The sequence below is a fragment of the Phlebotomus argentipes genome, unplaced genomic scaffold (genome assembly GCF_947086385.1).
Source record: "Phlebotomus argentipes unplaced genomic scaffold, Phlebotomus argentipes genome assembly contig_2, whole genome shotgun sequence".
Taxonomy (NCBI): domain Eukaryota; kingdom Metazoa; phylum Arthropoda; class Insecta; order Diptera; family Psychodidae; genus Phlebotomus; species Phlebotomus argentipes.
Genome location: NW_026776162.1, coordinates 587,349 through 605,124, shown reverse-complemented (window position 1 = coordinate 605,124; position 17,776 = coordinate 587,349). Strand labels below are relative to the sequence as shown.

The window sequence follows — 17,776 nt, the reverse complement described above, 5'->3', positions numbered from 1 at the left end:
ATGAAGCTGAACGGAATGCGAGACAAGATGCGAGGAAAAGGTGAGAACACCTTTTTCCAATTCCCATCCAACAGTCATCCCTCGTGCGTCATCGAATATTCTAATGAAAATTGGCTCAAGTCTGTTTACATTTCCTCACTTCGGGAGATTCGTATCGCCTATCCGCCAGTGACCCTTCAGAATTGATTCCTCACTGTGGTTCCTCCCTGTGATAAATGGGGGAGTCAACGAGCCAAGGATACGAGCTTTGTGAGGAGTCCAAGGCAATGCCTCAGAAAAGGATGTCCATCACGGCGCGCGAGGCAGTTCAATAAATCATAAAAAGTGACTAGCCAGTCAGAACATCAACAGAAGCACTCACCATAATCGTAGAGCCATTTCCCCTCGGCAATACATTTTTTTCCTACTTGTCCTTTTGTGGAAAATTTCGAGGTTGACTAGAGTAGATGAAGAGAAGAAGAAGAAAAAAATTGTCAGACACGCACAAAACTAATCAAATATTTCTATTGTTGTGCTCTTTTGCAGAGTGAAGTCTTCGATGAAATCGATTTATCAAACCTCTCCTTCGCTGAGTGCAGCACCAAAAACATAAATCACAGTTTTCAGGTAAGAAAATTTCACCCTCAACACTTAATTATTCACTCACGGAATTGGGTGGGAGGTGAGAAAGATTCAGATGATGCCACCCACGCGATGAGAAGAATGTTTCAATGGAAAAATCACGAGGCAATGGAGTGAAAAATGATTTGAGAAGAGGACATTGATTGATTTTGGACTACTGTGAAATTGATAGCCTGATAATTTCCCAGTCGGCGATCGATTTACACATCACTGACCAATTTCCCTTCAGCCGATTTTCCTAATGCTCAATTTATCATGCTTCTATACGTCAATGTCGGACTTAATACAGCCAGAATTCGGACATTTGGGCGCTTGCAATTATCCTATTAGAGCAGAAATAACTGCAGGCAAGATTGAATCACTAATTAAGTACACACCTTTATCAGCCACAGAGCTCATATTGTGCCAGCAAATGAGGTGGAAAAGTATAAGTTGTGAAAAATTACTGTGGAAATCGAGCGAAACGACAAGCACCAGGCGTCCCCATCGTGGCAGTGAGGACGCCTGGTGGCTTCGCTGATGAATTGTATTTCGATGTTGGCGACACAAAAGGCATTATTTAATGGATGGATATTGGTTTTAAATTACATCCTCATGATTTATTGTATTGAGATGTCCCTCATTTCTCCGCCAAGCACGACATTTTTTACAACACGCGCCTCAATGTTGCGAATGCCTGAGAGCGTAAAGGGAAAAATATCGCATTTTCCATGTTATGAAGGGTGACAAAGAAATTGAGAGGGTGAGTGGGAAAAAATGCCTCGTCTAAATATTACGTTTGTGGAAAATTAATGGGGTTTTAAGGACCTTCGCGAGGCTCCTGTGGCGCTCGAGAAGAAAATTAATGTATTGTATAAGGAAGAGGATCTCGCCCGGCAAAATCTCAACTTTCTCAGGCGGTTGAGCGCCCAAAGAGTCGACGGAAAAAAAGTGAAGACGTCATTAATCAAATGAAAATCCATTTAAAAAATTTTCCTCCCATGGGTGGAATTCACATTGTAATCATCAGGAGGGCCTTCTTGTGACTTTTCACTTTTCCAACTTGGGCGCCCCTGAAAATGATCCGCCATGCTGGGGAAATGGAGCCAAATTCAATTCTCGATTTGGGGGAGAAAATTCCTGGCCGAAAGATAAAAGAATTTCTGGTCAATTATCTGTGGTTTGCCACACAGGGCTTGATTCCCCAGCCACCCTCAAGTTCTCGATGACGACAGCAACTTTTTGGCCACTCGATGCCGTCTTTTCTCCACCCCTCCAAAAGGTAAAATTCTTTAGGGTTGAACGTGAGCTCGAGTGTAAATTGCGCTATCTCTAAATTGCCTGCGACGCTCTGTTCATGCGGAATATAATCGTCAATTGCTGTATTAATTTTCTACCTAACATAGAGAATCCAATGAAATTCCTTGTGGTGAAGGAAAATTCATAATTTCATTGATAAGTAAAACAAAACGTGACCTTTATACTTTTTCGGCAACGTCATCACGAAATTCTCCTCCCAAAATACATCAATTTCGTACTCACGTATCTTTGGTGAACACTTTATTTCTCTCTCGTCATGATTTGGTTGTTATTTTTACTGGCCTCACCAGGACAGGAACTGGTCACGGTCCTTTTAGGATATGTTTACATCAGATTTTCTTGCACATTCATTAAGACATGCTTCATAAATTGATAGTAAAAATAGATTGGAAATATTTTCATTGCTGGATATCACAAATGCAGAAATTACACTGTATTAAATCGAAGTTGATATTAATTGCGCAAATATGCTGCTGAGTATGACAAACAGTTTGAAAAGCTACATTAGAAAACACTTAAAAGCTCCCCAATTGGAATGTATCATATTTATATTTCCACGCTCTTCGGTGACTCATAAATTTCATCTATGCAAATATTTTTGTGTACATCACCAAATATGATTAATTGATTCTCCGTTTGAGGTCACTCTCAGTGTACTTTCGTGCAGAGAGCTTCTGTGAATGCGAATTGAAATTTCCACCCTCGTTCGTCATCAATTTTCATATGGTATTTTTTGCATAATCCCCTAAAAGCACATTTTGGTTTGGAAATGGCAAAAAAGCGGCCGTAAAACAAAGACATAATGTGGGGAGAGAGAGAGAGGGGGGAAAAAACACCGGTAAAATATACGCGAAAGGGGTGGAATTTTTATATTGATTGTGCGAATTTGTGGACTGAGGTTCTCCCCGCATATTTACAGCCATCTTCCTCGGTGTACAGCCCATAAAAAGGATCTGTGCGGAAAACATACGCGAAATTGGACAGTGAATGTTCCTCGAATATCAATTGGGCGTGCCGTGAGAGAGAGTAATAATATTTTTTAGAGCATAAAGCACGTAATTGTCGATTATCCTTGGGAAAGAGGGTAATGAAGTTTTCATCCTCTCGCGCAGCGCTCTGAAAGTGTTGATGGGGTTGTATGGAAGACAATGTACGAAGAAGGACAAGGCCGTGGCTACGGGAAAATGTATAGTATTTAATTATTACAGATGTGCCAGAAAATTCCTCGCATGACCTACATTTAACCCAACACCGCACTGGAAATCCTATGAGTGAACCGTCAAAAGGCGAAATTTACAACCTCAGCGTGGTTTCGTACTACAAACCTCTCCCAATTTGGTTTTCTGCCTCATCATGCGAAAGGAGCATATTAATTTGATATGCCAATGAGGAGAGTATTTGTGTTTATGTCCCTCTTCAGAATACAACCAAACAGTGGAAAACTGGCAGACTTGCTGAAGTGTAATTTAAAAATTCAATACCTATACTTGAAAAGTTTGTAACACGTTGTCTTTTGGGCTCAGTTTCTTCTCCAAGAAAAGTTTAAATAAACATTTTGTCGAGATGCACCCTATTCTTAGACGCCGTCTGACCTTGTTTGCATGTTCTTTTCCAATGAACAACTGCTCTTGAGTGCAGAGAAGCGTCAACGTCACAAGTGCTATCAATCCAATTGAGACGAATGCACGTTTTTCTGATATTGGAAATGCATAACGGAGTTTTGCATAAATATTGAAAAATTTATTTATTCAGCTTCTTTCCATCGCCCCGCTTTATGCTGGCATCTCGAGAGAAGCAGTATTTTCGCACTGTACGTGCTCTTTTCCTACATTTTCTGCATTATTCTTCCCTCATCCTGGGCTGAAGTGCGGTTCCTAACTGTGTACTTTATTGGTTTTGCCTCTGTGCAATCGCAAATAAAGAAAGAGCACAGTAAATGAATTCACAGGTGGTGGTGCTGCAGAGACTGTTTTGGAGATAGTGAAGACGTGAGGACTGTAGGGAAATCAGCAGTGCAGGTGACTCAGGTGGATTTCCCCCTTTTAGTAGTTCCACTGATTGTGCTCATGATGGAGTCCTTTATCCACTATGTGACGAGGGAAGTGTATTTGGTTAGAAAAACTCTGCTTTCCTCTCAGTTTCCACCAGAGGTTGGGGCCAGTGGCTTCGGGCTGTAAGTGTAGTTAATGGAAATGAGTGTAACACCTGTGTTCCTCCACCCTTGGGTCTGAATGAGCGCAGAGTTTAACCACCCCCACCCATCGATGGTGCGACGTCTCTGCGTAGAAAGTGCTAATGCTAATCCATCTTACGTGGAGTTTGTGTACAAATTATAAAATATGCCGTGGAGATAGAATCACACCCCAAAACGACCCCAACTCTCGATCCATGGGAAAATCCTCGAACATGAGAAGGTATTTCATTTAGACGAGACGCATTTTTGCGTGGAAAAATTTCACCTGAAAAATTTGTGTCGTACCTGAAGTAGGGAAATTGTTTGAGTGCTTGCGTGAGTGAATAAGAATTCTCTCATCCCCGCGCACTTTTGCGAGAGATGGAAAATTGCGTTTACATGCGGAGTGAGGCACGGAAAGAGATGTATTTTTTCTCAGTCATCAGTGCTGAAAATTATTGCAGGGAAACATGGCATGAATTCACATCCTCGACAGGCTGAATGGATGATTTAGGAACGTGTATGCTGTAAGTAAGAGCCTTCTCAAGTGCCACGGAATGTTCATGCCGAGTGAAGTCTAGTGCCGAGCACACTTTACGTCACACCTGTCGGGAAAAGGTGTAAAAGCGAGACACTCCCGAAGTCAAGATTATCAAATTTAATTCCTCCTCGCGGATGGGGAAAAATCCACGGCTCTCAGCCTTTTGATCTCCCAGCAAATAATCGTGAACCCTCGAGATGTTCTGCGCCGCGAATTCGCTGAAAAATAAGCCCATCCCAAACACGTGATGTTGATCCTAAAATAACAGATTTGCACCTGAAAATCTGGGCATATATTCATACATAAAACATCATCCCTCTCGCAATCGATAGTCAGAGTGAGCGAGGGAAACTAACTTTGCGAATAACCGGCTGAGTGTAAAAGTTTAATTACATTTTAATTCACCATGGGAGTTGATTGCATCACAATGTGCGGAGATAACACACAAATGTTATCCTCGACCCAAAAGAGGGAAGTTCACGTTGAAGCAAACCATGAATATTCCGCGCAAGGTCAAAATCTTTCAGCATTGCCTCACCGTTCCATAAACAATGAGCCAATTCAATTGCAGGTAGAAAATGTTCTTTCAGAGCAAAGCTTGTTTCGCAGAATCCCATTCCGCACTTTGCGAGAGGTCTTCGTCTTTAATTTGATAACGGATGCCTTTGAAAATTGTTGTTGTCTTGTTAAATTTTCATACAATTTTCCTGGAATATCCTATAGACAAAAAATTGCTATATTTCCGTTTCATAAAACTTCTTTTCAGTTTGCAATTGGAAAATTTTATTATAGGCAATATTCAGAGAATAAATAGAAAAAAAACCGTGATAAGCAAGTGCCAAGACTAGCTTACATGTACATACTAGCTTAGATGTACATAACTCGAAAGATGACCTTGGTTTTTTATCTAAATTCTAGATAGATATATTGTAAGCGGAAGGGATATAGAGAGAGTTAGGAAAGTGCAGGACAGAGGACCGAAAAATCTTTGCAGTCGCCGGGAATCGAACTCCGGCCATTCGGCGTGGGAATTTGGTGAGGGCATTTTAGACCACACGGCCACCAAAGCTCTTACATTATTATTAAATATGAAATAAAAGTCAAAACAATCAAGCTGAATATTTAATATTTGCGACAGAACTTTTCATTCTACAAGCTATCAGTAATATCGATTCGTTCACATGACGTCAGCGTCAACTCATTATTTGAAGTTCTTGCAGAGCTCAATATAGAGAAAATGAGGCCGAGGCGCAAGTCTAACTGCTTAAATAATATAATATTCACTTGCTTATAGCAAACAAAGTTGCGTTGTAAGAAATCGCCAATTTCATGATCTGAACGAATGCATTAAAGTTAACGTCGTACATTCCGGCTGCTTTTAGTCCGAAATCCTTTTGCGCCATCGCTAGGAGGAGAAGAAACATCTTCTGATCCTTCATGCTTAATTCGTACCAATTTGTGAGATAAAGAGTCTCCGAAAGTCGCTCGGTTTTCATCTTGATAAATTCGCCAAACAAACACAGAAGTAAAATTTGGAAAATTCCGGCAATACAGAATAAATATGCTGCAATCTGATCGTTTTCCTTTCGCAAGAAGACAAACATAACGATCAAGAGCAAAGTACTGTTCGTGACCTGAACAAATGCTGTCTTTTGAATGGCATCGTTGAACATATTCACTTTTTCTATAACATAATTATGGCGAATGATGATAATTTTGACATAATTCGGAATTTCCTTTACTTTCTTGTCGATCAGTATCATGTAATCGTTGAGAATGTTCAGAGCGGCCATTATTTGAACACCAATGAAAATTATTGCTAAGTCAGCCGTAATTACAGTAAACACACTAAATGATAGCAAGATGATTTCCATGATGTAGATGACTTCGTTAGGAATTGTGTTTGGGTCAAGAATTTGCATAAACAACCCGAAGTCACTTTTAGGTGTCATCATAGCTGTAGCAGCAATAACACTTACGAAGAACAATCGAAATCCCCATCTGAAAGAATTTTAATACAAATAAATGCAATTAACACATTCTGCCAAACTTACGTGGTCAAAATCTTCCAAATATTGAGAGATTGGATCAAATGCCTTTCAAAAACAAGCTGAAGATCCAAATCAGTTTCTTGTTCGTTGTAGAGAGACTCAATCCAGTTCATTAGTTTGAAGTAATGCTGACGTTTAATGAGGCCAAGAATGAGTTTTGAAACAATTTGCACGAAACCGAGAAAAAACAAAATTGTCGTAAGCAGATCCACATTCAATTCCATTGATAGTGAGTTGAACAGGCGATTGCCTGTAAATTTCAGTGCAAGAAAAGGACATGGCATCAAAAATATGATTAGAAGTCGATTTTTCCACGGCCCAGAAAAGACGTTGATTGTTAAAGCCGAGATTTGGAAATCGAACACTGGTTTTTCACAGTAGAACTTCTCCATTTGCTTGGAAACTTTCATATTGCGATCTCAAGCGAAAATCCTTCCGCAAAGTTTGACTGTTGCACTTAAACTGAAAATCGACCTGAAGCCAAGCAAATTATATTTGCATACAGTTGAAGACAAGCACTGGCTCGGCATGTGCTTTCATGGTAGACGAGATTCTCTTGGTGACCAACTCAATTTCAAAGTGAACTAAGGTGACCCGGCAAATATAAACAAACAGTTTCATATGCGTAAACGCCACATTTTTGGCGCTATGACATACGTTTCAGTGAGTAACGATGTAGCAGAAAGTTTTTAGTATAAGCAGAACATAAAAACATTCAAGAAATTAAGTTGAAAAATGGCGTAGAGAATAAACAAACATGGCGCAACTACATTTCGCTGTTCCCTAAATCCACGAAACGCTCCTTCACGCTTAGTTTTTGAATTCGTCAAAGTTGTCCTTTCTCACCGACCGCAGTTAATAGCTATGATGTAAATTCCAGTTTCTAAGTGTGTTCATTTTCACATATGATTTTTAAATATTTAATGAATATTGTCATTATAAATTGGCTGTGATCGTCTAGTGGTCGGGACCCCTCGTTGTGTGTGTGCATTATGAATTATGCAAATGCAATAACCAAGGAAATAAGGGACAAACAGATTCGTAATACGCATAGTTGGTTAACACTTTTCATTGCGCTAACTTTTAGCTTCATTGATTTTTCACTTTTCAAAGAATTGTTGACAGTGTGTATCAATTGTATGTATGCAATAACCATTCCTCAAAGCTTATCCGTTAAATATGACAGTCTAGCAGTTCGGTGATCTTGCTGAAAAAATTATAATTGAGTTCAGCGTTTGAGATATCAAATCGTGTTGAAATGCACAAGAGAATAGTTAGCTGTTCTTAATACACAGTAAAAACAGGAAAAGAAATTCGCAAGTTTGTAAAATTTTCATAGAGTAATAATTTGTTTAAGCAGTTTTATTTCAAGTATATTTTCAATCACAGTTCCATTATTACCTCCTGATTAATAAAAAGGCAATTGCTTCGAGAATATGATGTAACTTGTAATGCAATGTAATAGTGAAAAAAAGTATGTATAGTAGCAAGTTTGAATCCCAGTCAAATAGAAATTCATTTCAATTGTAATTGAGTTGAATTGCAATGCTACGTCAAACTTAAATACGGTGCATAGTTAATTTGGGGGTAAATAGATATGGACAATTCCAAACGACAGAACAGGGAATTGTATTCAACTTTTGAACAACATACACATGTGGTTCTTGTGGTTTACAATATTCCTTTGTGAACCAACGATCCTTTCGTACGTAACATTTGGGGCGACTAATTACATACAATTATTATAAAAATTCTCTCTTCACAGTTATATTAATTAAGAGTTTATTGTAAACCAACAAAAATCTCGAAATACATAAATATTTGCCGCAGCTTCCGTCGCCCAAACTCATTAGTGCAATAATTAACGATTGAGAGCTCTTCAATTGTAGAATTTCGCATTTCCATCCGCGCGTTGGTAAATATTTGCATGTTGGTCGAATCATGCACACCAAAAGTGGAATGCTCTGTGATATTCGCAATTATTGATTTCCACTCTAACGGGTTACCAGCTGGACCCCGCGGGCAAAGGTCACATGCATAATTTGCTCCCGCATTTCTGTTTTGCAGGTCATCACACCGACTCGGAGTCTCGTGCTGTGTGCAGAATCGCGACGTGAGATGGAGGACTGGCTGGCAGCACTGAAGGCCGCCTCGGCCCAGGACTTCTTCGAGCCAGGCCCTTCGGACCCGGACTTCCTCTCCAACCACCACCACTGGTACGCCACGTCGCACGCCCGGCCCACATACTGCAATGTGTGTCGCGAAGCGCTGTCCGGAGTCACGTCTCACGGCCTGTCGTGCGAGGTGTGCAAGTGGAAAGTGCACAAGCGGTGCGCGGCCAAAGCCATCGCCAATTGCAAGTGGACAACACTGGCCAGCGTGGGGAAGGACATCATCGAGGATCACGACGGCAATATCCTCATGCCGCATCAGTGGATGGAGGGTAATCTTCCGGTGGCGGCAACGTGCGCTGTGTGCAAGAAAACGTGTGGCTCGGTGCTCAGGTGAGTCTCAATCCGTCGTGATTTATGGCCTATTCTCGCCTCTATTCTAGGGAGAATTTACATTCAGTCCAGGGGGATTGGGCAAAATTAAACCTTTCTCGGGAACATATCGATTATCCTTGGAGAATGAACATATTGCTGTCTCGAGAGAAATACTTTTCTCACCAAGTGCACTCAATGCAAATCGAGCAATCATTATGCACACCACAAGCGCTCTCGTCCCTCGCATGAACCAACGAATCAGACAAAATGTTATCCCTTGAGAACATGAGAAAATTCTTGTCTTCAATACCCCAAAGAATTTCACTTCAGACAAATTTATTGACTGACTTTTGTGCTATTGTGTGGTTAGTGTATTAGAAATTGGCTTTTCATCTCTGCTCTTTTGTCGCGTTATCCCATCGTGAGAGCAAATTCTCCGACAAAAGCACAATGCTTTAAAGTTGTTCAGAAGAAGCGGGAGTTTAGGGTTTTTTTTACGACTTTTCAGATTGCAGGATTGGAGATGTTTGTGGTGTCGCGCCACTGTTCACACGGCTTGTCGGCCCAACATGCAGATGACTTGCCCCCTGGGCCCAGTCCGCGTGTCTGTGGTGCCACCAACGGCTCTCCACTCGGTCGGCGTGGACGAGGCCTGGGATGTGGTGAAGCCTCATGGAAGCTTCTCGCCACTCCTTGTCTTCGTCAACTCCAAGTCTGGCGATAATCAAGGCGTGAAGTTCCTGCGACGCTTCAAGCAGCTCCTCAATCCCGCACAGGTGTTTGATCTCATCTCCACGGGTCCCGGCCTGGGACTGCGCCTCTTCCGCCACTTTGACCCCTTCCGGATCCTCGTATGCTCCGGGGACGGATCCGTGGGATGGGTGCTCAGCGAGATCGATCGTCTGGACATGAATGTGAGTAGCAAGTACTGGTGTGAGGTGCGCGACAGATCATTGGATGGTGGCTTTACTTCCAGAAGCAATGCCAGATTGCGGTTCTTCCACTGGGAACCGGGAATGACCTGGCCCGAGTGTTGGGCTGGGGCTCATCATGTGACGATGACACGCATCTGCCGCAGCTCGTGGAGCGCTACGAGAGAGCCAGCACGAAGATGCTGGACCGATGGAGTGTGATGGTGTTCGAGAGGGCCATCGGAGGCATGCGAACGCCCAAGATGTCCATCTCGAACCACCCCGATCCGTACCTCAGCAATGTGGAGGAGACCACAACTTGGCATCTCCAGGCCCTCCTCGAGACGGAGGACTTGCAAGTGATAATAGCCGCCACGAAGGATCTCTGCGACACAGTCAATACCCTGCTGGCCAGGATCGCGGACTGCGTTCGCAGTGACGAACAGTTGGGCATCAAGTGTGATATTCTGCGACACAAGCTCGTGATGCTGCTCGACACGCTCCAGGAGGAGGAGAGTGGCATCCACGGGGATGATGACCTCGTGCGGACTCTCAATGACATCGCCAAGAGGAGCCTGGCAGAGAGACGCCCCAGCACGTGAGTATTTCATGTGATTGAAGTGATTTTCCATCGTGACAAATGTCCCACGTGCAGGTGTGAAAAGGTAACATTCGAGAAGACAGAAAAGGATAAACTCAATACAAAGGAGCGCCGCAGCCGGCAGAAGCTGTGCGAGAAGGAGGCTCTCATATCACGTGCCAACAGCCTTAAGCGGGCCGTGAGTAATATAGTGAAGCATTCCGAGCGGATCAAACCGCGATACTTCCGGCGACTCTCCACGCAGGCCGACAGCTTAAAAAGTGAGCACGAAATGCCTTTAGATAGGATAGTTCAATGTTATCCTGCATATATGTTGGAACAAATGTCTTAAATGTTTGCATGTTCTTTCAGTCCATACGCCCTCATTTGAGTCGTCCCCCTGCCCTTCCCCCTCATTCCAAATACCACCCATCAATATTATCTCACCCACGGTCTCGATGACCCACCTCTCTTGCATATCTCCACTGCCAGATTTACGGCGCGACTCCACCGATGAGTACTTCTTCAACACTCTCAGTATCCCAGTGCCCAAGCAGTTTGCCGACAACGGCAGTCGCCGTAGTTCAGGGATCCCAGAGAGGTAACCATATCCATGTCCCAGAGCCTGTATCAAGTCAAATCTAACATATAATTCCTTCCCTTCGCACTCAGTATCCAAGAGCTGGAGGAAGCCAGTAGCAACACAGAGAAACTTTTCCCATTGTGCAAGCTAGATGAGAGACGAAGGTCCTCATCGACATCACCACAGACCCTCAAACCGCCCTCGATCGAGGTGAAGAGTGACTTCCTCACCGTTGATTCCATTCCCGAGCGATTTCCCGCGGAACAGAGGCCATCCTTCGATGGCGCCGCCTCTGACGCATTCGCTGTGGAGTCTATCATAGTACCCAGTATTGTTGTCCCCGACAAACCCATCAGCAATGTGTACACGAGTGATAATATGACCATCATCGACACAGACGCACCAGACAGGTCATCCTCGGAGGATTTGCCCGGGGAGGCCAGTGATGTACTTTCGGCCATTAGCAACGAGGAGTGCAGCGTGACCTCTGAGATCCTGGATAAACCACCCGATGCGGATCCTCAGGGCTTCGTCGCGGAGCAGATTCAGGTAATAGCTTGACGATTTCTACTGAATCAGTGTGAAGCTAAGCAGCGCTGTTGCAGGATCTCGAGTCCGATCGAATATGCCACATCGATTCGCCGGAAACGAGTGATACAACGGACGCTCTCCATGGTGAGAGCCTGATGGATGACATAAGCTCAGTGCTAGGTCAGGACATTCTAGGTGCTCTGCAAGACAACACCATCACAGAGGACACCACGACGCTGTGTGCTCTTGAGAAGCCTAGGAAGAGATCACTGAAGAAGAAGCTCTCTTCCAACGGGAAGACAGTTCACGAAACGGTGTCTGAGGAGAAGGAGAACAAGCCCGAAGATCAGCCTTTCGGGTATGAAAACATGGTCTTCACCATTGACCACCGGAAGGAGGACAAACCCATCCGATACTGTAGCCTAGCGCAATTTGTCGAGGGTAACGACATTGCAAGGAAGAGTTTCAAGGTAGAGAACTGAGAGTAGGTGTGATGTAAGGATGTTAATAATAGTGTATGTCGTTGCAGAGACCGAAAACTGCAAGTGCCTCAAAAAGCAAGTCAGAACCACAGGAGAGTGGTGACAATTTAGACACAATCAAAATCCAAATACAGGGATCACATTCCGATCTTTCAGACACAGAGACCTTTAAGAAGCCGGACACGAGGCGCCACATCAGCTTCGATGAGTCGTGCAAGAAGGAGTCAGCCGATCAAGTACTGTACAATGAGTATTACATCAACCAACTGCTCTCTGACGACCCATTGTTCTGCTTTGAACAATTCCAGAGATCATCACCCTACTTTCCCAAGGTAAGTGTAGTCGTGGAGCCCCCTTCCCCGGCAATTACTAATGAGCTCCGAGTGCAGCGCTCCGCCGAGATTCGTCGTCATTCCAGTCACTCTCCTAGTCTAACGAACAATGTTCGCGAATACGAGCGAGAGCGCGATCGTCGCCACTCGGGCTACAATCCCAACCTCCTGGGCTTGGATCAGGAGCACATGCGCTTCCTCAGCTGCTCTCCGGCGGCATCGCGCCGCATCAGCTGCGGAAGTTTGTACAAGCCCAACGAAGCCCTGCCCATTGGCCTGTCCAAGGCGAACCTACTGGGCAGTACGGCGGCAGGGGTGGATGGGAAGGACGAGAAGGATGACAAGAGCAAGCAGGATAAGGACGATCAGAAGATGAAGAGGCTTCCCATCATCAATCCACTCGTGCGATTGCCTTCCTGGCCAAGTAAATCATACTAATTCTCTCTCTCTTATTTCTTTCTATTCATGTTGTGTGTTCTGTAGATGTTACCAGCGGCACTGGATTCATTTCCAAGTGTCTCCTGGCCAATGCTGATACTCTCTGTGCAGCAGTCTCGCCACTGATGGATCCCGACGAGACTCTACTCGAGGGATTCTACGAGAAGTGCGTGATGAACAATTATTTCGGCATCGGGATCGACGCGAAGATCTCGCTTGACTTCCACAACAAGCGCGAGGAACATCCAGAGAAGTGCCGATCGCGGGCTAAGAATTACATGTGGTACGGCGTGCTGGGGTCCAAGCAGTGGCTCCAGAAGACTTACAAGAACCTGGAGCAGCGAGTGCAACTCGAGTGCGATGGCCAGAGGATTCCATTGCCGTCTCTCCAGGGAATCGTGGTGCTCAATATTCCCAGTTTCATGGGCGGTACTAATTTTTGGGGTGGCAAGAAGGAGAACGATTGCTTCCTGGCGCCGAGCTTCGATGACAGGATCCTGGAAGTGGTGGCAGTGTTCGGATCGGTTCAGATGGCGGCATCGAGGCTGATAAATCTGCAGCATCACCGGATTGCGCAGTGTCAGAGTGTGCAGATCAACATCTTGGGTGATGAGGACATGCCGATCCAGGTTGACGGCGAGGCTTGGCTTCAACCCCCTGGGATGATAAGGATTATTCACAAGAACCGCTGTCAGATGCTCTGTCGGAATAGGAATCTGGAAATCTCGCTGAAGAGCTGGCAGGAGAAGCAGCGACAGCACAGCATCAGCATCGCCAGGGAGCAAACATCCACCACGTCAGATATTGGAGTGGGATCTGACCAATTCCTCTCCGAGCGGGAGTCTTATCTCCTGCTCAACTTCATCGAAGTGTCCTCATCGCTAGTGAAGTGGGTGAAGTTCCTCATCATCAGTCACCCGTCGCTTCAGCACGAACTCTATGCTGTGGCTTGTCGAACATCTGAAGCCCTGGAGGCGATTCATCCCAATGGGAAGATCATAGACGGTCCCAATCTGCGGTCACAGTTGGCAGAGGTTGTGACGTGCTCCAGGCATCTCTACGAGGAGACGTGTGATCTCTTGCGAGCTCGCGGGTCGAGCCTAATCCTGAGGGAGGATCTCGAGACGAAGCTGAGCGTCTCACTGGCCAACATGGAGATGGAGCTGCGCAAGTGCACCATCCACAAGGATGGCAAGGCAAAGCCGAAGGCCTACCTAAATGTCCTGGCGCCAAACTACGACACCGACCACGGTCGGAAGAAGTCGAAGCCCTTCTGGCTGCGCTTCCGCAGCCGCGACAGCACCCCCAATACCAGGGATCTCCACACCAGGGACACCGTGTCCACGTGGGGCGTCACGGAAGTGACCACGTGGCTGGAGGCGATGCAGCTGGCCGAGTACGTGGAGAGCTTCTCGCGCAACGACATCCGCGGCAAGGAGCTGCTCACTCTGGGCAGGCGGGATCTCAAGGATCTGGGCGTGACGAAGGTGGGCCACGTGAAGAGGATCCTGCAGGCCATCAAGGACCTCAGTGGCGCCTAAGAAGACCTCCCTTTTCACATCTCATCCCTCGATATAACATTGTAGAGAGAATTTCCGCGAGTAGAGATTATATTTTCTATATATCTATACATAATAATATACATAATGTTAGGCAAGTGCAGAGATACCATTTTAGATTAAGTGGAACCTCAATTGTGAATGGATAATCCCAGAGATGACATATATTTAGGTAAAGAAAGAAGATGATCTTAGATTTTACGGATTTTACCAACAATTAATTGCAATTTGATGTAGTTTTTATCCCACATTACATGAGTGAATATATTCTAAATTACCAAGCAATTGAGAAAAAAATTAATATTTCCTCCCTTATCTCTCAAGACAAAACATTCAAGCATGACAAGTTATATTCTTCAAAATATACAATCGTAAGGAATTAAAAATAATCTTGTGTAGAATGTAAAAGAAAGAATTTCAATTAGGCGCTATAAGAGTTATTTTCCGAGACGTTGCAACAACAAATTGAACATTGAGCCCCACATGGAAAAGGAACAATGTAATTTTTCCGCAAGTCCTCTGCCAATCTCTCTCCATTGGACATATCACGAAAAATTATATTGTTTGGCAACGAAGAGACACGATTTGTTCACGCTATAAGACACCCACAGAGTTAATAAGATTAAATTGTTAAGTAGATAAAAATTGAAATTTAATTGTAGTGTTTAGTTTAGCAGAGAAAATCAACATTGAAATAACATGTTAAGGAAGAAGGAATATTCCTAATACTGCGATATACATAAATAATCAAATTAAGAATTTGAGTAAGTTGAGCAAGTTGAGTGAGGAAATCGCAGTGATTTCCAGAGCAGGAAAAGACGTTTTCAACGAATTTTATTTTTCTAAATATTCTTTTAACATATCACGAGCAAAGTTCCTCGATTGGCCCATCGTGAGAACTTTGACGCGAGAGAGAAAGTTAAAGATATTGGCCACATTCTCTTTGAGTGCTCTTCTTCACGCAAGGCGGGCCGTTTACGCGCCGACAGTGTACACAGACGCCGTGCACAGTGTTTATTTTTACTAAAGAGTATTACTAAGACAAACCCTACCGAAAAAATTGCCCACCAATTGAGTCCATCAGTGGAAATTACTGGACATCAGCGCTCGCGGTGTACATTGTCAGGCATGAAAACGCTCGTTCTTGCCACTCTTCCCAATACTTGCGTATAAAATTAACTTCCTGCGAATTTTCTGGGGCTGTAGCAATTTTCCTTTGGTCTCTGCACACCTCATTTGTCTTCAGCGACACTCGGCGAATCTGAGAAATGTATATGAAAACAAGAAGCCGAGACAGAGATCATTTGCGAAGGAGAAAAATAAACACACGCACTCTTTTGAAATTTCGGCTACTGAAGAAAAAGCCAAAAAGTAGAAGTGGCGGAAAAAAAATGTGAGGAGACATAAAGAGTAATTGAGATAAAATGCCTTTTGACGTGCTGCTGAGCATGGATAGAAGAGAGAAGATGAAGAAACTAATTAAAAAGAATATTTTGCCTAGAAGATATTTTCCTATTTTCCTTTATGCTCCCAATTTTTTATTGGCACACACCTTTTTACAATCAAAAACCGGAGAATTTGCTCTCAAACATTCCACGAATATGAGAATTTTACGTTTATACGCAAAGTGCGTAAGATAATGTAATTCCACACCACACTCACCAATTATTTCCATCTCCTTCTCAGCTCCCTTTTTGCGAGGACCAAAAAGCAACGAAATTTACATTTTGCTTTATTTACACATCCTTTTGCGTACACGCAGTGGCTTTGTACATGACAATGGGTAGCAGATATGGTCTTGCATATTGTGCTGTACAACATGCTAATCTCCACCGCATTACGGGTAAAAGTGGCACAGTCCTGAACTTAGTGAAGATTTCATTGCCAGTCCGCAGGCACACTCTCAAGTTGTTTATTAGCTTGTCCCCATGAAGTATAGTAATTCAATTTAATAGTTACGCATGTGTGAATCGACACAATTGTATTATCTTTTGGCTAGAGATTTGTTCGAGCGAGATTTTATTTGGATTTCATGTGAATTATTCGATGGGAAGAGAATAACACTCAATATTCTCTCCCATTTCCTTGTTTCAGCGACACAAAACCTGAGCAGTGATGTTATATTATATGAAAAAGTCTTTTGTGCAATGTAAAACGGAAATTCTGCAGCTTTATGAACAGGGCAATTTTATTTACATTCGTCTCTGGCAAATTCTCACATTCCTGTTCACTCAAATGCCTTATTTATTATTTGTATGATGGCAAAAAAATCTCCCATTTCTCCGATTTCCTCAAAGCATCGCACTGAATATATGATACTTTATGAATGTTTTTAATGATTTCCCGAGAAAATTGCCCTGCTATGCTGCAGCAAAGCCAATATACAGTACATGAAGTACGACTTTTGTTCATGGAGAATCCACAGGAAATGTATAGAATAGAATAGCGAGTAATTTGATGGCACTGAATCCTTGAGAAGATATTGTGTGAATGTGTTCTGTAATACAGCCTTTATTGTTCAATTTCCCACGTTAGACTATATGATAAAGAGAAGAAGAATTCCACCTTCCTTTTCCGCATTGTGAAGTTAAAGATCTATCTCTAAATTTAAACCAAGACTGCTGAATAGTGTAAAACTGTGATATTTTTGCAGTCACCTCTCTTTAGACATGGAAAATAAGATGAAAAAAAAAATTGTGAGATGAGTAATATTTGAGGAGCGTGAGCAACAAGATGTCTATAATACCTTTCATGGAACCAAAAGAATATGTGAGAAAGAGATGATAAAATATGTATAATGTACCCAAATTGCCATTTAATGTTAAACAAACACCCCATTTGAGAGAAAAAATCAACAGATGAAGAATATTATTATACTTGACTTCTAGAAAATGTTTCCTAAAAACCGAGATAATCTTTCTGAGAGCAATACAGTTTGTGTATAGCGAAGAAGAATCCGCGAAGCCACAAAGGTAGCTTATAAATTATGTATTAATTCAAATGATTACTGTTGTATGGAAGAAGCATTGCTAATTTATCCAACATCTTGATCTCGTCCAATTTCTGTGAGCATCATTCTTTCACATCTCTTTTCTTCCCCTCCCCGTGAGAGTTAAATACACAAAATCCACCATATTTTGTTCTTCAAGCAATATTGCAGTGTTTTTTTTATTGTCTCGTCGGAATTAT

At 43.2% G+C, this 17,776-nt stretch overlaps 1 protein-coding gene across 1 annotated transcript in view; it reads left to right on the top strand.

Moving 5' to 3' along the window:
* LOC132264811 (diacylglycerol kinase eta) overlaps positions 1–17,741 on the top strand; it is a 49,115-nt gene extending 31,374 nt beyond the window's left edge. Inside the window, 11 exon segments of the mRNA XM_059765138.1 lie at positions 526–606; positions 8,753–9,189; positions 9,680–10,085; positions 10,148–10,702; positions 10,748–10,943; positions 11,035–11,263; positions 11,335–11,794; positions 11,851–12,246; positions 12,306–12,494; positions 12,567–13,014; positions 13,074–17,741. Coding sequence (XP_059621121.1) covers positions 526–606; positions 8,753–9,189; positions 9,680–10,085; positions 10,148–10,702; positions 10,748–10,943; positions 11,035–11,263; positions 11,335–11,794; positions 11,851–12,246; positions 12,306–12,494; positions 12,567–13,014; positions 13,074–14,569 — 4,893 coding nt within the window. The 3' untranslated portion in view covers positions 14,570–17,741.
* The last annotated feature ends 35 nt before the right edge of the window (positions 17,742–17,776 follow it).